This window comes from Poecile atricapillus, chromosome W (assembly GCF_030490865.1).
Source record: "Poecile atricapillus isolate bPoeAtr1 chromosome W, bPoeAtr1.hap1, whole genome shotgun sequence".
NCBI lineage: Eukaryota > Metazoa > Chordata > Aves > Passeriformes > Paridae > Poecile > Poecile atricapillus.
The window spans coordinates 21059240-21086260 of NC_081288.1; the positions used below are offsets into that span (position 1 = coordinate 21059240).

The window sequence follows — 27021 nt, forward strand, 5'->3', positions numbered from 1 at the left end:
GAATGAATGCTCTCACACACCAACAAGGATCAGTTGCTATTTCCATCTCAGGACCCATACAGGGTTTGATCTATGCTGGCTGCACTCTCTGCTCTCCCTTAAATTAGTGGCACTGTTTATGTAATTGCTGCTTTTCTGATTAAAGTGCATGAGTACAAGCTGAAGGTTTGACACAGGCAGCCAAACTTTTTAATTGCCTTTAGCTCATTTGTAGCTGTGGCACATCTCTTTGAATGCAGCTGACTCACGGGAAGGTCTGGGAGAGAAACTATCCCCTTTTTATTTACGCTTTTTTCTCTTGCAAAATTGCTCTGTGAATTTTTATCACCTAATGGTTTCTCTAACACCTTTAAAAACTGTTCATCTTCTCACCATGAGACTTTTTATATGAGACTTGGGCTAGTAAACCATTTCTGTGATCTGGGAAGTGCTATGCTTCCTTCACAGAGCAATCCATTTCGAAATTAGCTGGGCCTGCCTGCTCAAGAGGAACTCACAGTTGCTTGGCTGCTAGTCCTGAATGGACCTATTAAGGGCCATATTTCTGTAAAAAAGCCAGGAAAAATCTATTGCTGACTAGCAGGTCCTGAAATTCATGCATGTCAAGGGTAGCATAAATAATTTCAACATGCAGTTTTGGAGACAATTGTGGTTTCTGGCTTAGTAAATAATAACTTACATCCAGTGTATTGAAAAAGGTGATTACATAAGATAGAAATCAGCCTGTGCTTCAGCAGAACTGGGAGGAACCAGCTTCTCTTCCATGCAAAATGCCTTTTAAAATTCAAAGCACTTAGTGATATGGATGTTAATTGATTTGCCCTGTCCTAACCTATGTCCACGCTTGTTTTGCTTCTCCCAATTGGTTCCAAAGCACAGGTGGATTGAAGCTCCAGCTCTTTTCACTTCCTTGTCTAAGGCATCTTACAGAAACGCTGTCACCCTATGTTGCCCCTTTATGCACAAGGGTGATGGGTCATTGCTGCTGCCTCTGACCAGCCAGGTGGAATTGTGCCAGACTTAATGACTTTGAATTTGGGTCTGAAATTCTGTGTGTTATCGGTAGGTGTCTGTTCACTACAGCAAATTATAATGGCAGGCTCCTGGCCCAAATTCCTTTGTAAATGTCTTTCTCCTCTCCCAGCAGATCCTCAGGAAATACAGCTCCTGTCAAAAGCCTAAGGAGTCCTTACTCTATCACTCCCTTTTCTAGCTCAGTTGAAATTCAGTGCATTCTTTTCATCCAAGGTTAAAGCATGAAAGTTGGCAAAAGTATATGCTGTATCCTGCCCCTCCTGGTCCCTTCTCCCTGGGAGATGTGCTCACAGGTGAGCTGGCTGGAAATATCCACCTGGCCCACTACCAGTTAGAAATCTGGGGACTTCTGGAGACCTGGTTTGTCTATGGGAGCCTTTCTAAATGGTGAGGGAGAAGGAAGAATGCATTCACCCAGCCTGCAAAAGGGAAAGCAGAGATGATAACTTTTTGAAAGATACAACAGACTCAGTTATACCACATAACTTCTTAGACTAGAAAACCATTATTTACTTGCTTGAGGGGTTTTTCTTGTCCACCCATTTTTACTAAGCTCATCTTTCTTTATTCCTGACCTGTGACAGCTGAAAGAGCTTTCCTGGGAAAGAGAAGATGAGTGTGGGCACGCATGTGCTGAGGAGCTGGGAAATAGTTGTTGTGCCAGCTTATTGTGTGGAGGATGCTGGACAGTTTAGGTTCAATCTAGACCACTCTTGTCTTGTGGTCTCCACATGAGGCTGTGAAGCCAAGCAGGTCCCTGCACATTTTTTTTTTTCCATCAGCTCTTCCATCTCACTTGACCAAAGGCAAGTGAGCTGCAGGTTTCCCTGAAGTTGGGATTTTTATTTCCCAGAGTTACAAGCAATAGCAGAGATTCCTTAGGGACAAATGCCGCGTTGCTAATATATGTGGCAGGCTGCACACCTCACTGTGTTTGTACCTCTGGGTACAGAGGGAAACTCTGGCAATCCTTGCTGCCCTTTGCCTGCCCTTGCTGCGCAGTTTCCAGCTGAAATCTCTGCCTGACTTCCAGGTGCTGCTGGGTGTTGGGAGAATCTGTGAGGCACAGGAAGGAAAATCAGCCATAGAATGGTTTGGCAACATTAAAGCTCCATCTTGTTCCACCCCCTCTGCCAAGGGCAGGGACACCTTCCACTAGAAGACCAGGTTGCTAGAGAGCCCATCCAGCCTGGCCTGGAACACCTCCAGGGATGGGGCATCCACAGCTTCCCTGGGCAGCCTGTGCCAGTGCCTCACCACCCTCTCAGTAAACGTGCTTTTATGGCTGGTGGCATGATGTTCTGCAGGCTTAGACATCTGCCTTCCCTCTTTAGGGCAGCTTCACACCTAAGAAGTGCCAGGTGAAGATGTGCTTGTTTATTGCAGTGGTGCTGAGACCTCAGTCTTCCAGCTGGGTTTGGGCAGTCACAGGTGCCCACACGCTGGATCACAGCCCTAATTTTGAAGTTAATCTTGCCCTTAGCTGAGAGATGCTCCAGCTCAGGTTACCAATGTGTCTTCGACCTTCCCGTACCCATTTCCTCACTTTTCTCCTCTGCTGCCACCGCGTGGGCACCTCTCGGTGTTCATTTAAGATTTGTGTTAATCTTTCAGAAGAGTAGCCTCCATCCTTGGTTGTGCTGCAGTTTTCAACTGTGCACAAACATGTTTCTTAATTTTCCATGAAATTCAACAGGGGGGAATCTGATACATTAAAATAACAAAACAAGGAGAGAGAATCTCTATCAGGTCTTCTTTTCCCATTCTTCTACTGAAAGGCTTGCAGGTGGTGTACATTTTTCACCTCTAGAAGAGGTTGTGTAGAAGTAACTAAATGTGCATGGAAAGTGACAAACCTCAGACAGAAGTTTCACAGATATTTCAATCAAAAGTCAGGCTCAAGCCTTAGCAAAATTTTTCCAAAGGGCTGTTCCTGAGGAAGTCAAATGTAGAAGACACTGTGTCACTGAGGGCTGGTTGAGTGGCTTTCATGTGCCATACATTCCACTCTGAAAATTGCACTCGGGACTCAACACTATTTATGCACTTCTGGAAATACTGTTTTGAGAGCAGAACTCTATTTAAAACTACCAAAATGGAGTTCTGGAGTGGAAGAGGGACTATTGGAGCAGCTTGTGCAGTTTCATGACAGAACAGCTTTAGAGCAGCAGTTCAACCTGGATCCTGTTCACCCCGGGGCTTAATCAGGCCAGAGCCAAGTGGATAATTGCATTTGAAACTGGACACAGACAAGGATGGTCTAATTTTAGATTGCACTATAACTTATTTTCCCTTATTTGTCCATTAATATCTTTCAATTTATTGGTTCATCAATAAATGAAACATAATCTGCTGCTACATAAAAAAAGCAGCATACAGATGCAACTCTGTTAGAAGTGATGCACTATGCTGGAGCAGACCCTGCAAATTCAGCTTTTGTGAGGTTAATTTGTATCAGTATTGCATAGGAGCAAACCACTCATGAGGTCCTCACTTTGCCAAGTGGTTGGGCTTCAGAACAGTACTCTTTCCCTCTGCCATCAAGTGTTGAAAACAATGAAAATTTGGGGTGAGGGAGTGATCTTCTCCGCTGTCCCCTTTCAGTCCAGGGATAGTTGCTGGAAGTAAACACCTGAGAGTGCTTTCTTTCTCTTTGTATCAGAGGAAATCCTTGGGAATGGCTGGGGCACATTTGATCATATTACATTTTTGTTAGGGGGAAAAAGGTTTAAATGAAACACAGACTTTAATGCAACAAATGCAGCTCTAGGTGTATGGAAAACTGTGCTGAGTCTAGTTTTCCAAAGTAATAGGTCAGCTTCCAGGACAAATTACAGCTGGATTCAGTCCTTGACATTAGCTACATAGCAGGATGTTCAGTGTGATAACAAGAGCTAAAAGAATGACTAAATATCATGTGGTTTTTATCTGTTCAAATGGCTCTGACAGAAAAAGTTTGGCCCCAGGGCTACGAAATAATAGTGCCTATTTGATAGAGAACTGCTGTTCAGCCTCAGAGAATCAAGAATGACTTTCTATTTTCTATCTCTTTTCTCCCTCTACTGGCCAACAGAATAGGAACATAAAGCATTCAGAGTTTTTTTTTTTGGTCTTCAGAGACATCCTAATCCAGAACTCATCCAAACTTCCAGCTTTGGCTCATCTGGAAGGTAGAATTAAATGAGCCAAAACAGCTGCATCAAGGACCTACACAAGGTGGTACAGAATATGCTGTTCTGAGGATAACTTTGTTTTTAACCCTTGACTAGCAACTGTTGCAGGAATATTCTGAAAAGCTCAGTGTCCATCTGTGCCTTAGAAAATTCCCTGAGAGTGAGTCTGGGATGTCTGGCTGCCTGGGGCCAGGCTGACCATTATCCCCCTGGCACTGCAGGGCCACCTAGGTGTGGAGCCCCCTCTGGAAGTCTCCAGTCCGACCCCTGCTCAGGGCAGGGTCACCTGGAGCAGGGTGTAAAGGGCTGTTTCTAATGAGGTTTTGAATACCTCCAAGGATGGAGACTCCACAACTTTGGGCATCCTGTTCCAGTGTCTGGCCACCATTGTGGTAAAAAAGCTTTTTCTTATGTTCCATTGGAATTTCCTCTGTTTGTGCCCGTTGCTTCTCATCCTTTCATTTGAGCATGCCAAAGGGAAACATCACAAATACCCAGTATTGGTGTTAAATGCTTTTGCACCCCAGAGTTTTAGCCTTTTCCTTCTAGATTGCCTACTTCTTTGTATTTTCTAAGAAGCAACCTCTGATTATAAAATGAGATTATATATCAGCAGACTTTTAAAAAAGGCTGCTTCTGCTGAAAGAAAGCCTGTCCAACTACATTAAGAGAAATATGAGCCTCTTAAAGCTGCTCACCCCTCAGACAGAAGGAAGCTATATTCTGTTCAACCTTAGACAATTTAGAGCAGCCATTTCAAAAACAGCCTTTAGCATCTTGAAAGCAAACATGCTCTCAACAAGGCTTCTAAAAACCGAAAAGGACCCCCATAAAAAGCATGAGTAATGAAAGATATTCTCTTGAAACAGCTGGTCAAATAATGGGAGGCATCCTGGACTAGAGTTAGATTTTGCTATCTTTTTGACTGCTGACACCTCAGTGGATGGGGTTTCTCTCTCTCCTGGACTGTGGAGGAATAATCTGGGCCAATCCTGCTTTAGATTAGCACACTTTTTATACTGACACTGAGAAAATCCATCTTTAACCATCTCTCTCATCCTTAGGAGGGCATTTTGTCTTTCTTCACAGCTTCTTGGAAGTTTTTCCTCTGTGGCAGACAAAATGTTTCACAGCTTTTCTTCTGAAAGACTCTGAAGTATCCCATGTATTGTGCTAAGATGAAATCCTCTGTCTTGCAGGTTCACCCCACTGAAAGCAGTTTGGGGTTGTAACAATACTTTGGCTATATTTTATATGGTGATTCTAATACAGCACTTAGTAGCTGCTACCTCTCCTTCTCACCAAACTGCAGTCTTTTACAGGACAATAGCCCTGCCTCCACAGATCACATGAAATCCTGTGCATGAAGTAGGAATATCCTGTACAGTCTACACAACTGTTTGAGACTGGCATAATTTTCACCACTGCAATACCCGTTGCTCTAAGGTATTTTTTATTTTTCTGCAGAGTTTTTTTGGGGGACAGTTCAATTACCCTCTTTGATTTGATAAAAATCAAGTATCTTGGTACTGATCTGAAATGTTGCAGTGAAGTGCTGCCAGTAGGATAATTAGTCAGAAAAATAAAACGTGGATATTCATAAGAAATGATAACAAATTTGTTGGCCTTTTTTCCTGGTCAAGTATGAAATGTAACTGCAATGTAACAGCAATGCAGTGGGCACCTGAAACACTGGCTATTCTGCAGTGCTTGTTGTGGCTTCAGAAAGCTGAATCCTTTGGAAACTTTCTGCATAAAAAGGAATACAAAGGATTTTAAGATGCAGCAGTGTCTGTGAGATGACATGTGATGAAAAATGCTGAAGTTCTATACAGAGCTTTCAGGTTCATTTCTCTCCAAGCACATCATCCATCAGATGATGAGCTCAGAAGTTATGGACTGCCACATGAAACACCGGAGAAGCAATCCCTGGAGAACTAAACAAAATCCATGACTGTTTCTTACCTATACAAGAAAATATGAAATACTCTGTTTTCCAGTCACAGGGCTGGTGTGTTTCCCTTAAACTGGCTGCCCAGGAGATCCAGGGGTATAATGAATTGTACTGGAAAAGCAGGTTTGGCATTTTGTTGGAATACCCAGGTGCAAGGTCTGGAATACCAGATTTTTCTGGGAAGAGTGATGGAAACCTCCCTGTTTCTGGAAAGCATTGCACCAGAGTGTTGCAGCCATGGGAAGAACTCACTCTTCCATGTGTGGGACTTAGGAAGTCATTCCAATCAGCTCATCAATAACCACTGCTTTCTTTTATTTCTGTTTCTAGAGGTGTGGCCCTCTGAGTCAAGCAAACCTGATTTGTACTTCTTCAGGGTAAAAACTCTTTGCTTTCCCAGTCCCCATCCTGCTGTCCATCCACTTGAGAACGGGGGGAAGAGAAGCAGTCATTGAAGACAGGTAAAAAAGCTGTTCAGCCTTCTCCTGATCTATTGTTACCAGTTTTCCAGCATTGTTTGTATGGGGGAGAGAGCTTGATATCAGTGAACAGTTGTCCATAACCTTACTCCAATGCATTGTTCCTTTGAATTTAGAGGACTTCATTTGTTCCCACATGGTCCCTTTTCCTAAAAATACAGAATATCTCTTTTTCCCAAAAAAACCACCCAACTTCCCATGAGTAGTTTCCCAAGCCTGCTGGGAGCAGGAGGTAGCTGCACCCTCAAGGCTGCTGTATGCACTTCTGTGAGAGCTTAACTCTGAGTTGTGATCACTGCTAATGCATCCATGGAGCAAGAAGTATTGTGTGTGGTAAAATACCCCTGCATGCTAGATTTTCTAATGCTGTTAAATTGCTTTAGAGCATCAGCTTTGACTTTGTTATTAGCAGAAAAGGAGTGAATGAGATGTTTGAGCATTTTTTCTTAAAGACTCGTTTACAATTCTTTTAATCTAACTGCAGTAATTTGTGCAAAGAGGGGCCTGCCTAAGTAGTGGCAACACAGTCTTCTTTCTCTGCATTTATCTGAAGAGTTTAGCTTAGGAACAGTAAGAGGGAGCTGCTACCACTGCTGTGATATTCTGAGAACCAGCCAACCCAGCCCACTAAAAGTGTGAATGTCGCACGATTTCTCCCAGACCAAAGCTGTCAGCAGCTAGGAGTCTGGCTGCCCTTGGAGCCCTAGATACTACCTCTGAGCTCACCCCAAGACACTGGGAGAATGAGTATTGTTTCCCATAAAAGGGCCATTGTTGGTGCCCAGACACCTGTGGCCTAATGTGGGGCTGCAGCCACACCAAACCCCCTGATCCCGCTGCCTGGGGGTCCTGTGCAGGACAGGGAGTGGGGCAGGAACTGCTGAACTGAGCCTCTGCACTCTCCCTGATCAATGCCACAGCCAGGAGAGCCTTGTCCCAAGCCAGGGACATCAAGGGGTCATCAAGTCCTTGGGAATTGTTTGAAGGTGGGATTGAACTTGTTTCTGTACTTCCTGTCAATTTCCCACATGAGCCAACATGTTGGGTCTGGGGAAAAAGAGTGATTAAATAGTTTTTCCTGTCTCACAGGTGTGTCACAGGTTGGCTTAAACTTGAACTGAAATCTCAGGCAACTCTTGCCTGAAACTGGGTTAAGGAAAAATTCCTACACACAAGCACGTTTTTGCAAGACTTTATTAAGAATACTGTCGAGCCATAGGATTTGAGTTGCCTTAGACTTGGAAATAAGTCCATGTTTTAGAAGCTTTCAGCAAATTACTGAAGTTTTTCTGAGATGCAGCTTGTCAGTAGCAGCTTCCCATCCAGCCTGGGAAACTGGGGAGAGTTTTTCCCTGGAGAGATGCTCCAGCAGCACTTGGTAGTGAATGTTGAGGATTAATCCATAGGAAGGGTTAAATCCATTATCACTGCCAGGCTCTTGGGAGCACTGAATTCCCAGCTAAGAGGAGAGGAGCCACCAAAGTTGTCCCTTCCAGTGCAGCAGCTGCATTGTGCCAGTACCTATAACCTGGGTTTTATCCTGGTTGTCTGACTCTGGAGTCATTGAAGTGCTGGAGTATGGAAAACAGGTAAGACAGTGGATCAACCACTTGTGTCATCTGGTGGGTTTTGGGCAGGGCATGGCAACTGGCTGTTTAGGGAGAGGAGCCACTGCTTCCCAGTGGGGTATGGGAAAGGCAGCCCAGAGGATGGAGGAACTGCCAGCTGTGAAATGGCTCAAATCCACCTTAAACTCCTGAAATTATCTGTGTTGGAAAGGACCTTGCAGATAGTCCTGTTCCAACCCCCTGCCACGGTCAGGGACACCCTCCTGGGATGTCCATGGAATACGCTCTGTGCCAGGCTGTGGAACAGATGGGGTTTTCTCCCTGAGCCCAGTCCCAGGCGAGGTTGGGCTTTCCATGGGAAGAAGCCTGTGAGCTGCATTTCTGGAGTACCTGGAAATGTTTCTGGTACTGCTCTTTGTTTTTTTCCAGAACTGGGCATTATGTCTTTCCCCAGAGAAAGGTGGGCTGAATCCATTCCCTGGATTGTTCGGATTACACACTGGGTGTTCAAGGGCTCTGTTGTCTCTTTCTCCTGAATGGAAGAGTGAGGAAACAGGGATGCTTCCGACTGTCACAGAGATGTGGGAACACCCCAGTCCCAGTGAGGAATGTGATACCCAGCTTGTGGTGTGTGCCGAGATGATCTTTCCTGTTGTTTATTCTTTAGAGCCCAGTGGATTGGATTTTGGAGGAGCTGAGGTTTTTCCTGTCAGAGATCCATGATGGGGATATTTTTCCTGGATGTCCCAAAGGGAAGGAGCAACTTTGAAGTTGTTGCAGCCACATGCTGTGGATGCATCCCCTGAAAACCAGTTCAGGATTGTTCATCTGACTCTGACCCTGATCAGTGGCTTCCAGGGAGTCTTCTGGTGTTCTGAATATTCCCAGGAGAAAGATATTCCAGCACCTGCTTTTTAAGCCAGGAATTCCACACCCAGTAAGTCAGTCACATTCTATGTGAGCTGTCCCAGTGGTGGGATAGGAGAGGGAACAGCCCACACTGCTGTTTGAGGCATTGCTGCCTGGGAATTGGGGCCAACTGGGCATTTTAGAGCAGTGAGGCCACAAGGTCAGCCTTGAACTGCGTCCCCAGGGAATGCTGAGGCATCCCACATCTGTGGCACTTGGCAATACATCCCTGATGTGGAGCAAGAAGAAGAGGGGAAATTTTGGGTTAATGGGGGGAATGGAATTGGGATTTCTGGAATGGAATTGGGATAGATGCTGATCATATGGAATCATGGTGTGGTTTGGCTTGAAAGGGACCACAAAGACCTTCTGGACTTTGTTATCTCATCCCATGGCAAAGAACACCTCCAAAACTGCCTCGTCACCTTTATGGAATGACAATGGATGTTGGGAGCTCTGGCAGAAGCACCTGGAGACCAGGTAAGAATAGCAATGGGACTGTTTTGGCTGCTGTTGGATGTTGTTTTCTCTTTTCAAGATGTTCCTCTGAATTATGTTTCTACAGTAGTTTTCTAGGCCTCATTTGAGGATAACTCCAAGAATTTGGAAGTAGGTGGAAAAAACGAGGAAAAAAGGTGAACCTGATCAATTTCTAGTAATTCCAAACTTCTCCTACAACATCATTCTGGGGGAAAGCTAGTTAAATGATAAAGGTACAGAGGAAGAAGTGTTTTAAACCCTCCTGGCTCTGTGACAGAGCAAGCCTTCCTGTAATCCCAGTAGGTATCTCAGAGAAACTGTGGGATCATAAGGTTTTCCAAGAAAGGAAAACAAGGACAGAGGTGAGGGAATAGGCTTCCAGTTAATAATGATTTGATGAGTGTAGGAATGATTGTTGCATGTTTGATGCACACACAACCCCCCCTTTATTTCCCTGGAATAATTTTAAATTATTTCTTTTAAAAAAATATTTACATTTGGGAGTTCAAATTTGAAACGAAATTATTCAAAATGAATGCAGAGAGAGATCATGGAATCATCCTGGAATCATGGAATGGTTTGAGTGGGAAGGGACCCTAAGGATCACTTTGCTTCAGGAGGGTAACGAGCCCTGCTAGTTGTGTCGAGCAAACACATCTACAAGCTCCTTCCTGGGCAGCCATTAATAAGGAAACATCAGAGACTGAAAACAACCTTCATGCGGGACACCAAGCTCCAGCCTTTTCCTTGAGAAGCAAATAGGGATAATTTGGGCCTGCTCAGGATCAGAAGGAGCAGCTGATCTCCTGGCAGGAGCCCAGGGTTCAGCAAAGCTGGGTCTCCATGGTGGAGCCCTACCATGTTCTTCCCCACGTGGCTGCAGAGTCCCAGGAAGTTCCCCTTCACTGGGTCACCTGCTCCCACTTCCCATTCCACACTAATGTTTCATCTCTTCATTTCCAATGCTTTGCATTTTGGTGGGAGCAGGGAGCCTGTCTCCCATGGCAGCAGTGCCAGGAGCCCAGGGCAGGAGAAGGAGATGAATGGAAGCACAAACTGGAGAGGTTTCTCTCCACAGCTCAGCTGATCGCTGCTACTGAATCCCAGTTCTTGCAGTAAATCAATCTCAAGTGTTTGCTCCTCCATTCTGCCACAGCTCATCTCAAATACCACTGGATCTGGAGCATTTCAGTGGCCAGGGCAGCTGCAGGTGCCACAGACAAGACCTTGGTGGGGACTTTTCCTTGTCAGCAATTTGCCAAGGGACCTACAAAACACCTACCCTGTTGCTTTCATTCGTGGAACCAGTGGGGTTCTCAACCCTGCCAGAGGCAGAAGCAACAGTATCCTGGTCCTTCCTCGCTAGGACTTTCAAAACAAGGCAAGCTTTTCTGTGTCTGTTCAAATTACTTTCAAAGGCACTGATTTAACTGAGAGCCAACTTGTGACACCTCTAACAATAATTCATTTGTAGATTAGACATTGTTTGACTCCTATACAAAAAATTCTCATGTTTGCCTGCCTGTCCAGTCTCTTGCAAAGATTTAGGCCGATGTTTTTTGAGGTGACTGAGCTGATATAAGGAGCAGTTTTGTCTTTAATTTCTGCTCCTCTGTGTGTCCCTGGTTTGACATTTTGACTGTTTCCTGCACATTCTCTCCTGCTTTTGATCAGTGGTGGAGCCCTGGTGTGGGGCTGTGCACAGAGCACTGAAGAGACTCTGTGCCTCTGCCGTGTATGTGTGGAATGAGGAAAAGGCCTGGTTTTGCCTCTCACCTGCTGAGTGAGATCTTGCCTACCTGTCTTTGTCATAGGGTGGCACTGCACGCTAAAATATAGAAAAACACTCAGTTGTGTTTGCAGCAGGCCTTTGACATAACTTCTGATCATGTGGTGGATTTTTAGGCTGCCCAGAGCCTTTTTCATTTATTTGTTTGCTTTTTGATGTTGCTGTTGACGTTGTTTCTGTAGTTTTTTTATGGAAAGTTTTTACTACCTGAAGAGAATTGCTTGTGAGACCATCCCAGAGTACCAGAAAACAGTAAAGAGAAGTTAAGGAGCAGAACAAAATAGTGAGGGAGACCATTCTAGCAACATAGGTGTGATCAGTGCATACTACAGTAGCAGAGAGTGAAAAAAATAAAGAGGTGCTGCCACCCCAACACTTGAAGTCTTAAAGATCCAACTTCATACTCAAGTTGTTCTCCCAGTGGAAAATGCTGAGGAGAGAAGAGTGGATGTACTCTGTATCCAGTTACTTACCTGTCTGCTGTAAACTGCTTGGAAATCACTCTGTCTAAATAATCCACTTGAAAACATCTGACTCACCTTTCATTTTGTATTCTTAAATATCACCATAACAATGATCAGAAATCATCACTGCAGTGTGGTTTGAGATCCAAATTTTACTACTTCCATGAGTTGAGGAAAGTACTATATCCTTTCTAGCTGTATCTGCTTTGTGTATTTTTTCCCTTTACCTCAATTCACCTAATGATTTTCCTATTTTTTTTAATATTATGTATGCAGTGTCACTACTGATAGCACTAGAAGTAAAGAGTCTTCTCACAGGAAGGGTAGAAAACCTATGTTTATTGAATCATAGGAAAGGTCCTTGAGAAATTTACCATTTGTCTACACAAATCATAGCTCTTACACTGTTCAGTTGTATTTTTTTATTTTTTAATAATGGAAACAGTATGGAGAAGCAATCAACATCAAATGCAGCTCACAGGAAGCAACAGATTCCAGGGGTTTCTTTTTCTTTTCTACCCAATCCAACATCAAACAATGGGTCTCATTTTACTTGCTAAAAAGGGGGAAAAATAAGACATAAAATTAATAAAATGCACATAAAACCCAACAGGAATGGATACATGGAAATTAATGTGTTTGGGTATTTGTGACAAGCAAGCCCTATGTTTGTAGGGATGGGTTTTTAGATGTCTGGTTTGGAAGCCTTCATAAACCTAGTTTGATCTGTCATGCTCTAGGCTGCTAAAGAATATGGATTATTCTTAGCCTGTGGTCTTGTGGTCTGTACAGGTCAGTCTGCAGAGTGATGCAGAGTGGTGTGATCATGCTGCTGCTGCATGCTGAAAAAATCTCAATGCTGCTATAGCTGAATTTATTGAAATCACAGGACTGTTCACCACCTCCTCTAATTAAACTGGTGTGACTTGCCCATGGGAGACTGCTAAATTTAAACTGTGCCCCTTAATCTTTGGGCTTAGTGCTTTGGCTGATTGCTGCATAGAAAACACTGACCATAAGGTCTTAGCTGGTAGATGAAGGTGAGGCTCTTGCCTTGAATTTGATTAAGAACTTTGGTAGTTTAGGTGCTCTGTACATCTGCTGTCCCCTCTCCTGGCAGAGCAGAGCATGTGCCTGGGAAGCTGCACCTTTAAGTCAGGCTTGGAGATAGATGTAGAGAGGGGCTTGCACGAGCTAAAGCTCACACACATGAGGTGGCTGGGGCTGGCAGCCTGGCTTGTTCTTTCACGAGAAACAAGCTTTGGATAACTGGGATAAGAGCGCTTGAAGCTGCTGCAGCAGCGCGTTCCTGTGAGCGCCTATCAGGCTTGTGAAACCTCAGGAGAGCTGGGTTTGGATTCTGGCTGCATCATCCCCTAACAGCATTTAGATCCAGAGGAGCTCCTGGCGTGCTGGTACCCACCTGCAGGGCCCTGCCCTTGGTCTCGATGGGCAGTGTGATTGCAGAGATGGCACAGGTGATGCACACAGAGGAGAAGAGACACAGGGCCCCCATGAAAGAAGCGCTCATAAGAACCTGCAGGCCAAAGAACATCAAACAGGAGCTCGCTGGTGCGGGGGACTGGCACTTAAGTAGCAGTTAAGATGGACAAAAGGTCATAAATGCCTGAGAGATTCCACAATAGAAAAAAGTATCTTGTGAACCTTAAGTGCTTTCTGAAAGTATCAAATGCTAGTGAGCCAAATTCAGTGATGAGTTACTCAATGCTACAGCTGGCAACGACCACCCAAGTACTCTATGGGGTTGGGAGGGAATGGATTACATCCTTCCCTTTTTTTGGATGAATTTCAGGGACATCTCTCTGTATTTGATGGCAGTGTGCAGCATAATGTTTACCAACATTATCAAGCGTGCTCTTACTTGTGATATAAATGGAGCCACCATTGCTCCCACACGGCACAATGACCCACTTGTCCCCATCCCCAGCGCTCGCATTGTGGTGGGATAAACCTAAAAAAGGCCAGAAAGAAACTGGATTAGTGCAACAGCAATCCACAATAGCTGTACTTCTATTTAAACTTTTTTTTTAATCAGAGAGACACATTGTGTTATCAAGGGTACCTAGTGGATAAGATATGAAAAGAAATAAAAGCTCCCTCGAGCCTCATTTGAGCCATTACAAATCTGTCGGTTTTTTGCCCCAAGTAAAGTTTTAGGGCAAGTCAAAGCTAGATGTGATTATCCTTTGTTTAGCACCACTACAACCACTTTGTCTCCTGGCTCTATGATCAAAGTCACATAGGTTAGGTTGGGTGCTAAAGGAAAAAATCTGTTTATACTGCTAGGCCCTGTATCTGCAAAGCAGGAGGAAAAGATATTGTCTGCGGTTCTCAAGTCTGTCCATTAATTATTATCAACAGCACCTTTGTTTAGAAAGAATAAAAAGAAAAGCAGATCCTCGTAAGAAATATCCAGGCTTAGAAGAAGTGCTTTGTGTAGTTTATTTTTCACACTTCCCAAACATCTGTGCCAATGAAACACTTAAATATAAATTTTACTGAATTACCTCGTAATATCAACAGATTTTAGCAAGCATACTTGTATAAGTCTTTGTTTAAATACTTTACTGAGCCAAGAAAATTGAGTAAGTTAATTCAAGAAGAGTCCAAGCACTTGGCTGGAAAGATTTTGATCATTGATTAAATTGTGAGTAGCACTGATTTATGGTACAGCAACGGTCTTTACATCAACAGCAACTTATTCAAGACTACTAAAATTGTGGTATTAAAACAGGTGCAAATTTAAATATTACACTCTTAAAAGTGCAAGGGAGCTACTTCTGTTTGCTTTGGATGATTTTAGTCAATTAACAAGGAAATCCATTTAACTTCATACAATTGATTTTTTTAAAAAAAGAACAACGCAACCCCCAACAATTTATACTTAACTCACAGAACTCATGGCTCCAAAGTTGTACGAAGGAAAAGCTCTTTAAAAGATTAAAACTTTTTCCAGACAGAACATAGCAATTTCCATTAAGGGAAAATAATTGTATGTATAACCCCATATACTACCTCATACAGACCCTTAAGTGCTGGGAAATGTGCATTTTAGTGGTAGTCTCTTTTCTCACTGTGGGGGTTAGATAGGAGGAAGATTGTGGCTTTTGGAAGATAGTGGCAGCCAACATCCTCAAAGACAGTGTTTTATAGGAGCTGAGCAACAGCTGGCTTAGTAGGGCACTCCTCTTCCATCTACTGCTGTCATCTCCAAGCTGGTTTTCTGATTCCTTCTCTTATCTTGCATATGAAAACACTGTCACCAAGATGCCAGAGACACATAGTTCAAGGAAGGTAACTCTTAACCAGTCCATAAACTAGCAGTCACCATTCCTGGGTATATACAACTAGTATTTGAAGCCTCCAAGCAGCTGAACACACCTCAAGGAGAACCCACCTCTGCTGTGTAAATGTAGATGGTGTTGAAGTTTGCTGAAACCAAGGCACGCAGCATGAAGAGAAAGCCAGCCATGCCTGCACTAGACAGAAATTCATGTGGAGCAGAGTTAATGTCACTGAACAGCATCAGCAGAGATGCCAGAAAGAAAGGAAGAGGAAAAAAATGAATGAAAAATATAACTTCTTTCCAGTGCATGTTGTTCACACTTTTTTCAATTTTCTGGACTGTGCTAGAAAGCAGCTTGTTGGATGTTTAGGGGAAGCCAAGTGGGCTCAGTCATACAAGTGAGCCCCTCTGCACACCACTGCACCATAGAATCTGCTGCCACAGCTTTCCCAGGAAAAGGAGAGCCAGTCAGAGGCTTTTCTCAGACCTACAAGAATCACTGGCCTGAAAGACTAGTGACCTGAGAATACCTCAGCATTGCATACCCTCAAACAAGACCCATAGTCTGAGCCGGAGTACCTCGAGGTGCAGATATTAAGAAGCAGAAAGAACAGAGCTGTACATCCCATGGTGATACACAGGCTTAGACGTCTTCCAAGGAGATTGATGCTGAGAATGTTCACAGGATTTACTGGAAAAAAGGAAAACCATAAAACATTTGATGATCTCACTGCAGTGATTGCCTGCCTTGACAGACCTTATGCAGTGTGACTCAGAGATACATGGCTGCATCCTCAGTGCCCACCAAACATCCCATAAAATGCACAAACCTTATTGTTCCCTTTCTGCACTCAAAGCCTGTGATTTGCCCCCATGCCCCTTTTTTTTCCACCCTTCCCCTCAGATGATGAAGCCTGTGCTTCTCTAAAAGTGGTTGTGCGGAGACAGGACACCAATCTGTCCTGAGCCATGCAAGGAAGGCAGGCTGCGTGAACAGCTCAGGCCTGGGTGATTTTGGTTCCTCTGACCACAGCCCAGGCAAACACCAGGGCCTGAGGTGTGCCCCACTGAGTGCCCTGCTGAGCCAGCAAGCTGCCTGCAGCACCCAGCTCGTGTGGGCCACCGTCACCAAGTGCCTGCACAGCTTGAACCCTTGCAATGAGCACTGAGAGGGGGGTGGCAGGGCAGGGATGGGGGAAGAGGTTACGTGCGATCTCCCCGACTGTGCTGATGATCATGGTCTGATAGGCAGCGGGCCCAAACAAGTGGCAGTGGCAGGGGCTGTGGCTCTCCTCAGGGTCACTGCTGGAGTCCTGCAGTGGTGGGGCTGTGGAGCCACAGACAAGGTCCCTCTCCAGCAACTCAGCGCTGGCCAATATGACACCGTAATAAGCGAAAGCTATGCCGAGCCTGTGGAGAGAAATATTGCAGTGAAAGGAAGGTGAGGAAACTCAAATGCAGCAGGTTTTGGGTGCCCTGGAATCTCTGCTGCTGCTTGCACCAGCTGTGCATGATAGAACCCTTTAGCCTGAGCAGAGAGGTGGCTTGGGCATCCATCAGGCTACTGGTCACCTGTGCCATGGAACTCCCCTCCTACCCCTGTCCAGGCACTGCTCTTTCTCAGTAAACCTCACCCCAGCTCATAGTTCAGCTTTGTATGGGGTTTGCGTGGCCAGGTTTTGGTAGTGGGTGGGGACTACAGGGGTGGCTTCTATGAGAAGCTTCTGGAAGCTTCCTCCATGCCTGACAGAGCTGATGCCAGCTGACTCCTTCTGCTGACCAAGGCTGAGTCCATCAGCAATACTGGTAGTGCCTAGGGGATAATATTTGTCAGAAGCAGAAAAAACTGTGCAAGAGCAACAGTAGCCAGAGAAAGGAGTGAGAACATATGTGAAAAACACCTCTGCAAACACCCAAGTCAGTAAAGAATGAAAGGCAGGAGGTGTTCCAGGTTACAGAACAGAGATTCCCCTGTATCCCGTGGTGCAGACCATGGTGAGACAGCTGTACCCTTGCAGCCCGTGGAGGTCCACAGTGGAGCAGAGATTAAACTGCAGCCTTTGGAGGTTCTCATGCCAAAATAGCCTGAAAGAAGCTGTGACCCCATGGGAAGCCCATGCTGGAGCAGGTTCCTGACAGGACCTGTGGGTCCATGGAGAGAGAAGCCCATTCTGGAGCAGGTTCCTGACAGAACCTGTGGGTCTATGGAGAAAGGAGCCCACGCTGGAGCAGGTTTGCTGGCAGGACTTGTGACCCCCTGGGGGATCCACACTGGAGCAGCTCATAAAGTACTGCAGTCCATGGGAAGGACCCACAAGGGAGCAATTCATGGAAGACTGTTTCCCATGGGAGGAACCCTACACTGGATCGGGGGGGAGTGTGAATGTCCTTTCTGCCTAAGGATTTTCAAGAGGAGTTTTCATTAACTGGCCAAAGAGGCTCACATTGCACCCTGTCTGACTGTCAAAAATGTCACAGCATTGGTGGTGGCAGCCTTGCTTTATCATTATCAGATAATTCAGAATACACCAGATCATAAGCAGGCTGAAAAGTAATTTTCACTTTTTTACCCCCCCCAGGCAGTTTCAGAAATGAGCAGCAGAATTTGGGCCACCTGGGAAGGCAGGGAATGCTGGGGGGGGATGGGAATGCAGACCTGGGAACATGCCAGGAGCTCCCGGGATGACTAGGAGACAAAGAAGGATAAAAAGACCAAAAAGATGTCTTATAACACTCATAGAAATTAAGGGGGAAAAAAAAACCAACATAAAAAATTCAAGGCCTGACCTCACAACATTTTGGGTCAATGGGTTCCCGCAGACTTATTATTTATACATTTCCATTCCAGACAGCAAAGTCAATGAAACATGTATTACCCTTGCATGCAGCTACTGGGAACACTGCATATGAAACCTGTCTCCTCAATCTTAATTTACCCCAGGGAGTAGCACTGGCAATGGAGAAAGTGTTTCTGTTGGAGCCCTATCTCACTGGTCCTTTGGCTGCCCTTGGGGAGAACGTTTACCCCAGGCAGGGAAGGAGAGCTGCAGGCACATGGCTGGTCCCACTTCAGTCAGGTGTGGGCTCTGCCCCGTGGCTCTCCCCTGGCTCCCAGGAGCTGCCCTGTCCTGAGGAAGGACTCACAGCACCATCCTGGAAGTCCAGCCCTTTTCTGCCTAATTCAACAGCAACCAGGCAGGGTGTCTGAGGTGTGGTCTGAAACAGGACAAATCTATGGTGATCCATGTCCTTCCAGCTGCCAAAGATCTGCAGCTACCATCAGAGGCAGAGTGGTGTCCTGTTAAAGGCAGAGTCATTGGGAGGCTTCTGCTCCCTGCACGCTATCAACCAAGAGAATTAACAGCTAATCAAGAGAAAATAAATTACCATATAATCCATATCTGCAAAGTGGTTCTGAGGTATTTGGGGTGGATGAGGTCCTTGAATCTTCCCCTTCTTTCCTGCAAAATCATACAATAGAAATAGAAGTTTCTATAAAGGCATCTTTGATATAGGAGCAAGAGTTCTGTGAGAGCACTTGGTGCTCCTGTGTCCAGTCCTGTCCCCAGGCCGCTTGTGGCACTGACAGAGTCACACATGGTGCAACACAGCACCCACCAAACCTCCAGAGAGCAAAGCCCTGCTTCCCGAAAGATACCCACAGGAAGCTGCACTGTAGAAGGATGGAGGAGGGGAGAAGAGAACATCCTGAGCTCTCCTGGCCCCAAAGGACCCCCAGATCTGAGAAGTCTGGTCCCATTGTGACAGTAATGGTGCCAGAGTGGGGGCCCCTGATTGCTGCTGGGGGGCCAGCATTGCTGGGGCTTCTGTCAGCTCCCACTGCCCCATGTGTTGCTCTGCCTTTGAAGAAAGTTTTGGGACACGTGCATCTTTCTGGGAGGCCTGAAGTGCCTGGGGGCCCTGCCTGACCTGCTTCTCCCCAGGGTCCTACCACTGAGAGGAGACAAGTTCACAGGGATGGTCTGGGTTGACTTTATTTTTATTTTCCTCATCATTTGTTAAGCCTGAGAGAGGGGAAAAACTAACAAAAGCCCTTCCCACATTCAGTGTGGGTCCATCACATAAATTCAATTAAATTACAGGGAAGCTTTAATCCTAACTAATTCCAATACAATAGCACCACCTTGCATGAATTGCTAATAACAATACTTGGTGCCTGTGGGATTGAATATGCAGGAAAAAGATCCAGGAAATGGATTTAAAAGAGCTGAATAATTCTGAGGCCCTGAACAATGGACTTGTCTAATCTTCCTGTCTTGAGGGGTCAAAGGACCCATCTAAGTCCTCCCACCCACGAGTGAGCAGAGCCCAGATTGGGTGAGAGGGGGAGAAGTCTGGGAGGAGACTGCCCCCCCTGCAGCACCCACACGTGTTTTTGGGCATTTCAATCCAGCAGCGATCCACTCCTGAGCTGCTCAGCTCCTTACAGGTACAGGTGGCGGTACTTGTGAAATGGTCTCTCCTGCTTTGACCCTCTTCTGCTGGTCTGTGGCTCCACACTCTGGGATCTGGGGTGCTGGGACACAGTGGGGACAAAGGCAGGCCAGGGGCTGGGAGAAGCCTCTGGGAGCACTGGGTTGACCTTATGGCAGGGATCCTTGCAGCCTGCCCAGTCACAGCCCTGAGAGACACCCCAAGGGACAGTTCCCCAGATCTCATGACAGAGGGAACACCCCTGCAGGGTGGCTGGGCAATAAGGAATAATGCTTTGCCAGTAGCCCTTTTCGTGGCAAAGGAAGCAAATATTTTCTTAGCCCGATATTTTTGTGAGCAAACACAAACTTAGGAGAAAAAAAAAAAAAGCAGAAAACTCCATTCCATTTTGAAGGCCAAGAGTACTGTTTCTCCAAAAGAAAACTGACATCTTCATCATCACTTTTAGCAGTTGTTTGGAAAGGAGCCAGGCAAAGAGGTGAGAGAGGCAGCGCAAGATGTGGTTGGCAGTCCCACCCCCTCCCTGAAGCCCTGCCTGGGATGGATGGGTTGGACAGCCTCAGCTTACCTTGGCAGGCTCCCTCAGCTGTCCCTGTGGCATGGCCACCCCGTTCATCCTGGCTATCCTCTGCAGCGTGGCCAGAGCAGCCCCCGTGTTTCCCGTGGACATGTTGTACCGTGCTGACTCTGGGATGAACTGAAAGCAGAGCAGGAAGCCTTTCTGCACCTCTCTTGTCCTACTCACAGCTTCACATCATGCCCAGGAGCCTGCTCAGGTTGGCACAGGGCACTCCATGAGCTGGAGCAGCCTTTTGCCTGTTCTTCTCCCCAGACATGCCCTGGGGTACCCTGTGTGTCCCAGCCCCCCATTCCCCATGTTGGGGGGCTCACCCTGCCCAACAAACCCCTTTGTTGGTCCAGCTCCCAGGGGTCTGCCACTGAGCCATCTGTGTCAAGCGCTTATGAAAGGTGAAACCAAAGACACAGGTTTAACAAAAAAAGCCCTGAATTAATTGGCACTCTAAAATGAGATGAGGCACATATTACTTGCTCAAGCAGAAGGCACTACAAGGACATTTTAATAAAAAGGAAGAAGGGGTTGAAATGCAGCTCATCACTAGCATTTGATGCTCTTTCCAAAGTAAAATACTTTTTTTATTAAATGGTAGCTCTACTAAATTATGAACAACTACATCTATTTCAAATATGAATTAAAGACTCCTCTTTTAAAGCTATGTATGCTAACTCAGTCTTTTCTTTCCCTGGATTACAAACTTTTTCTATCCAATTTTTCTGGAAAAATATTCAGGGAAACTAAACATCCAGGTTATACGAGGGTATACTCAGAGCAACTTTACGTTTGCCTGCCCAGATGGACTTGTGCATTCACTCAGCTGCAGGAAGAGCTTTTACATCTGCATAGCCTCCACCAGCCACAGCTCAGCCCATGAGCACTGTAAGCAGGGATTTTCCGCATCACCCTCCACAAATCAGATAGTGCTCATGTCCAAAGCTGATTTTTCTGAAGCAGAAGGAAACCTGGGGAAGCTGTGGTTTACCCTGGCACTCTGTGAACACTTTACTGAGGCTACTTTCCTCAGCCCTAGAAAATATAAAGGCTGAAGAGCATGTGCTGTGCCCAGCCTTAGACTGAAGGTATTATTTGTCTTTTTTTTTTTTTTTTAATACGCTATCTAGACTGTCTTCCTCTTGGTGCCTGGCCTGTCGCCACAATCCCTGGGGACTGCTGGAAGCCTGGACACTGGAACCTGGGCTGCTGGAGGGCTACAGCAGACCAGTAAAGCCAGGCCATCACCAGCAGGGTAGCATCTCCCCAGCAGCCCCACCAGGACTTCCCTTACCGAGCCGCTGTGTGAGAGGACTGAGGAGGAGAAAGGAGGACACAAGAAGAGCCCCAGGATGAAGGGGATGGAGGACGATGGTGCCTGGGGAGACATCAGGCAGTACAGCAGGGAGTGGGGAGTGGAGATCTTCCTACCTTGAACACCAGGACGAGAAGGATGCCAGGGATGGAGGCAATTCTGATCAACCACCGCCAGCCGATGGTTGGGTTCACCACTGATGCCAGGCCAATGATTAACAAGGATCCTGCCAGCCAAAACACCTTTCCAAGAGAAGGAAAGGGGTTAGAACATGAACACATGGCAGCAATTTGTTTATTTTCTTCTCTTCTGGTGTGGTTCTGTGGATAGATGGGGAACTGTGCTAGGGAATGCTGAGGTGCAACTAAGCCATCCTGTGGCTGTATGAGAAACTGGGCTTGAGTGAGAGGAAAGAGGGAAAGGCAAGAGTTTGGGGAGGGACAGTGAAGGTAGTCTTAATTAGCTCCAGGTAAAAAACAATTTGCTATGGATACAATTGTACTTAAAGCCACTTTTGTTCTTCCAGTCACTTCTCTGCTAATGCTTATGCTCATGAATTTTCCTGTTCTCTAGGTCTCTTCAGGGAAGCAGCAAATTTACAATCTCAGAAGGCAAAACCAGGCCAGATTTTCACTGCTGAAAATTGGTGGCTCTCCAGTAGACTCAATGCCAAGCTACACCAACAGAGAGTCTGGCCTCTGATCTGCGAGTACATTCCCTTCTGAAGTTTGCTTGTTGCCATTAGGAGACACATCCCTTTCCAGGGGACCACCCAGGGGAACTCAGCCAACACCAATCACAAAAGCTACAGCAAGTTCATGAATAGCCTGTGGGCAAAAATACTAAATTTCTGGGGAGAAATACAAGATTGTTCTTCCATACATCTTTGTGTTTCTGATGACGCTTTAGTAATGATGCCCTGGGATCAAGGAGACTGCAGTAGGAAAGCAAATAATGCCTGGCATGAAGAGTCTGGTTCAGCAGTGGGATGAATTTGTGCATTCAGAGGTGTCACCACTGATCATGTGCACATGCAGCAAGTGCCCACTGCAGAAGTCTGCAGTAAGCAATGACCCATCAAGTGGGCACAACCCTCCCAGCATGTGTCAGGACAAATTTGGGACTGACTGTGCTAACCCTCCCCTGTGCAAAGCCCCTGGCAGAACCTGGACAGGAGAGGACTAAGACCTCACCTGGGTGTCACTGCATAAACCACTTGTTGTCTCTGGGGGTCAAAAGAGGGGGGAGGGGGGATACACCTCAGGTGGGAGTGGGCAGAGAATGCCACTAGATCCAGCGCCTGCCAGTCCATCAGCACTGGCCCCATTAGACCAGGCAGCCCCATTGTCAGTAGGACAATCAAGAGGCTGGGTGTCAGCCATCTCTCAAAGTCCCCATACAATGTTGGGAGCATCAAATCATTTGAGAAGATATTTCCTCTTCCTGTTTATGTCTTTAATGACACAGATGCCACACTCTGAGGCACAGGAGGCAGTGGACTCTTGCACAGACCCAGACAAGTGTGATCAGTCTGGGAGAAGTGTTGATGTCCTGGAGATGTGGCTTCCAAACTGCAGTGGGACAAATTGCCTGGGACTCAGAGCTAGAAGAAACATTGATGTGTTCACTTTTACCTGAGATAAGGGCAACATGTATCCCCGGTATTTGGTGGGCAAAAACTCAGTTTTTATGATAAGTCTAGCAAAAAAGGAAAAAAAAGCAGAAATATAGCTGCAATGAGAATTTCCATACAAATCAAGTAACAGTTCAGCTCAACTCATAGAATGAATACCATCCCTCCTCCACCTTGAGCACCCAGAGACAAGGAATCCCTGTCCAATATGCCTCCCACTCTAGCACCAAATTACATGCAAAGGAAACACAAGGCACGAATGCTTTCCAGCCCATGACTGTGGGATACAAGGAGGTAAACATTGCAGTCTATGCATCAGGAAACCTATGGGAAGGTCCTGTGGGGTGACTGAGGTGTCAGCACAGGCATAGATATGATCATAGAAATTAACATTTTAGTAAAGCATTTTTTTCCATGAAATAAAGAAAACTCCGTTCCGCTTTTTAAACAGTTGGAGTGCCTTTGGGGCAGGGGGCTTGTGGCACAGGCATTTCTCAAGGACCCCAGTGTGACTTGTGTTTCCTTATCTGGACAGAGAGAGAGGTGGGAAGAGACCCTCAGCGGCTCCTTCTGTCTCAGCCATTGAAGTGTTTTATAAAATGCTCAATTTCCTTCCATCCTCTTGAGGCTCATGAGCAGCCTCCATGGCCAGGGAATGGGAGCTCTCCTGTGAGGGAGACAATGCCAGCAGCACAGGAGATGCATGACTCAGGCACAGGTACCTTCTCCTCCCAACAGCACCTCTCCCCCCCATGTCCTTTCTTTCAGAAAATGGCTTTTGGGTCAATGTGACCAGTTTGGGGCTTTCCTTTGTGGGCAGCAACCAGGCTTTGAGGAACCATGGAAGGTGCTGAAATGTTTCATTTGTTTCCATAAGAGAGTCAACAACAACAAAATTTCCAGGCCCCTGGTGAAATGTTTGTTAATATTGTGAATTTTTCCTCCCCACATCCTCCTTTCTGCCCCAACAAGACAAAAATTTCATTTCAGTGGGAACGTTTTACATAATTAAAAAATAATTTTCTACTGAAGCAAAATTGCAGTGATTTTTTCTTTTTCCTTAAGGAGGAAGCAGCCTTTACTCATCTATTACCTGTCTAATTGTTTTTTATATGTGCTTAATAATCCTTCTGTCACCAGCTTAATGTAAACCAGCTGCCCCCTCTATTCCAGGCCTCGGGAGTCCTTGGGAACTGCAAATTAGGTCAATTGACCGGGATTTAGTGAAATTACAGAATGGCTTTTTGTTTCAAGGCCGGGAATTTGGTCCCGTTTTCCCTTCCAGCCCCTCCATTGCCTTCTCTGGGAAGGCAGCTTGCACAGCCTTACCCTTGCGCGTGGCCTGACACGCCACCGCCTACCATGGCCCGCAGGAACACAAACCAGATGTAGGATGGGGCAAACGAGGTCAGCAGGGAGAAATAGGCTGCCCAGAGGAAGGAGAGCAGTAGGATCTGCAAAAGGGCAAGAATTAGGGTCATTAAAGCGCAGGCTCAGCCAGGTGCACAGCTCCTGTGGAGCGCAGGAAAAGGACGCACAGCCCCCGGCAGTCACTCACCTTCCAGCGGCCATACCTGTCGGCCAGGAGCCCGAGCACTATGCTGAACACCATGTAGCCAAAAAACACCATCTGAGGGGAATTGAAACACAGCTGTGGAGGGCCCATTCCCAGCTACATGGGGCAGCTCTGCTCTTTGAGCTGTGGGTGAGCTGTGTGTTGTCAGGGCAGCAGGATGAACTGCAGTGCCCAGAACCACAAGTGAGAGGCTTTTGGGGGATGGCTTCCTTTGTGTAAGCACTCACTGCTGCAACCCTCAAAGCTGGGGGTGGATGGCAAGGTTTTCAAAATAAGAACCTAGAAGGGGGGATTTCTTTGGCTTTGGCATTACTTGCTGTGGGTGTGGACATCTGTTCTCATCAGCTTAATTTCTGATGTCTACAGTCGTGGCAGTCTTCTTGTCCTGTAAGGGAGCCCTAGGAATTTGTTTGGTTCGCTGGGAAATGTGTTTTCCAAAACCCGTGGTGGTGCCCATGACTATGACCACGTGGTGGATGAGCTGTATGAGAGGAACACGAGTCACTCACTGTTGTCACTAAAGCCACCTGCCAGTCTTGTAGCTGCCACTCGCATCGGATGAGAGGGGACACAACAGCTATCAGCATGATCTCCATGGCTTCAGCCACCTTTGGGAGCAAGTGTGTGCGTTAGCAAGAAGGGAAACCACAAGAAGCCCACAGGGGAAAGTCTCTCAGTCCTACAAGGCCTGCATGTTCCACCATGGCAAGCCACCATGACAAAACAGTCCTGTGAAGCCATGGTGCTTCTACAGAGGTCTGAGCCCTGTGCCTGACCTGGAATATCTTGGTGACAGGGAGAGGAGGAGAGAAAGGTGCACCTAGAAAGCAGGTACAGGTGCACCGTGTATCTGGGAAATTTGGAAAGAGTCATCCTTGGCAGAGAAGACTCTTACCCTGCTGTGTTAATAGAAGATCTTCAACTACCTCTGGAAACCAAACTGCTTGGCTGGGTACCTAGCTGTGGATTCAGGCATCCAACATGAACTCTTAAAACTGTTTTTGGTTAAAAACATCATTGCTCCATTGGCTGCTTGCCCCAGCAGCTGGCTTCAGTTAGGAATGAACTGACTGTTTACACACAGCTTCAGACTTTTCACCTCAGCTGCAGCAATCTTCATGGATAGACCTTATTACATCTTTACCCCAACCTGGCTTTTGCTGAAGTTCCAAAACAGGTACACCATTAACCCCAGACCATGGAAGTTAAGAAGTTTTTCAGGCAGGCAAGGGTGAGAAGATGTCAGACTTTCTGATCCAGATTGCCCAGGATTTGGGTGCCATGGAGATGACATGAAAAATACCATTGTGAGGCTGAACCTAACCTTCAGGCACTGAATGAAGACATGCCCTGACAGTGGCCAGGGACAGGGACAAACCATGATGCTCTGGGCCAGCCTGCCCTGAAATAGGTCAGATATCAATAGGGCCAAAATCTACTTTCACCAGTGAAGAAAATAGAAGAAATCCTGCTTGGAAAGGTATGTGTAGGAAAAAAATGGGCTGGCAGCAGTATGTGCTTATGGCTGTTACTGCATGGTGATAAGAAAACTGAAAAGAAAGCTTTTTTCAGGCCAGCACAAATGGCTGCAGATACCTACCCCAGTGCTGCCCATGATGAGGAAGAGCATGATATGGAACCTCCCAAACCCAATGGTTTCCACAGCTTCTTCAACTGTAAATGTCTTTTGCCCTACACATGAAAAGAAAATTAAGACACAAAAACTGTCAGCAGCCAAGTTGTGCCTCCTCTTCATAAAATAACATTTTTCATGCTACTGTGGGACTGCACCAGGAAAAGGCCTGGAAACACCTACCAGCTGTATGTCCCCTGACCAGCCCCTGGATGTCCTGGTGGCAAGTCACAACAGGGGGTTGCTGAAACAGCAGCCAGTGCAAACAGAGGAACAGCCTTGTACAATTTAAAATGCTTTTGAAACAGAGTAACGTTAGACGAATTATCCCAAGAAAATGAATCCTCAAATTACCAATATAATAAAATGTTTACACGAAACAGAGGCCTGAGAAAAGCCAAGCCAGCCAGCTCTTCTCACTGTCACAAGCAGCAGTCACCGGCCTGGCAGGTGTGGTGGGAGGGGAGCGCAGGATGCTGATGTTGTGGCTCCATGTACAGAGGTTTTAAGTAGCTGCAGTGGCACAACTGAGGACCCTCCCTCTACCCCAGCTAAACAAGGAGCCAAATGTCTAGTCCTGTCAATATAAACCCACCTTTTGGTGGTTCTTTTCTCTCTCTGTGGATTTCCTCCAAGCCAATAGCATTTTCTGCCTCTTTTGGTGCAGTGGCCATCTCAGCTCC

At 46.2% G+C, this 27021-nt stretch overlaps 1 protein-coding gene and 1 long non-coding RNA gene across 3 annotated transcripts in view; one reads left to right on the forward strand and one right to left on the reverse strand.

Moving 5' to 3' along the window:
* LOC131592489 (uncharacterized) overlaps nt 1–21603 on the forward strand; it is a 29300-nt gene extending 7697 nt beyond the window's left edge. Inside the window, exons 2-5 of the long non-coding RNA XR_009280628.1 lie at nt 6493–6623; nt 8877–9146; nt 9472–9598; nt 21312–21603. This is a non-coding gene — a long non-coding RNA (uncharacterized LOC131592489). The remainder of the gene's footprint in view (nt 1–6492; nt 6624–8876; nt 9147–9471; nt 9599–21311) is intronic.
* LOC131592488 (putative transporter SVOPL) lies at nt 12274–27012 on the reverse strand. 2 transcript variants are annotated; one of them, XM_058864032.1, is made up of 14 exons: nt 26934–27012; nt 26306–26397; nt 25215–25313; nt 24688–24759; nt 24459–24583; nt 23131–23194; nt 21613–21738; nt 20182–20310; nt 18546–18619; nt 16366–16568; nt 15738–15849; nt 15270–15351; nt 13734–13823; nt 12274–13388 (listed from the first exon to the last, which is right to left on the reverse strand). In XM_058864032.1, the coding sequence occupies exons 1-14, from the start codon at nt 27010–27012 to the stop codon at nt 13221–13223; spliced, it is 1515 nt and encodes a 504-aa protein (XP_058720015.1). In that variant the 3' UTR covers nt 12274–13220. The 2 variants fall into 2 exon arrangements, with proteins under 2 accessions (XP_058720015.1, XP_058720014.1); XM_058864031.1 differs by lacking the exon at nt 25215–25313 and having other exon boundaries at nt 24688–25186; nt 26934–26968.
* Between the last annotated feature and the right edge of the window lie 9 nt (nt 27013–27021).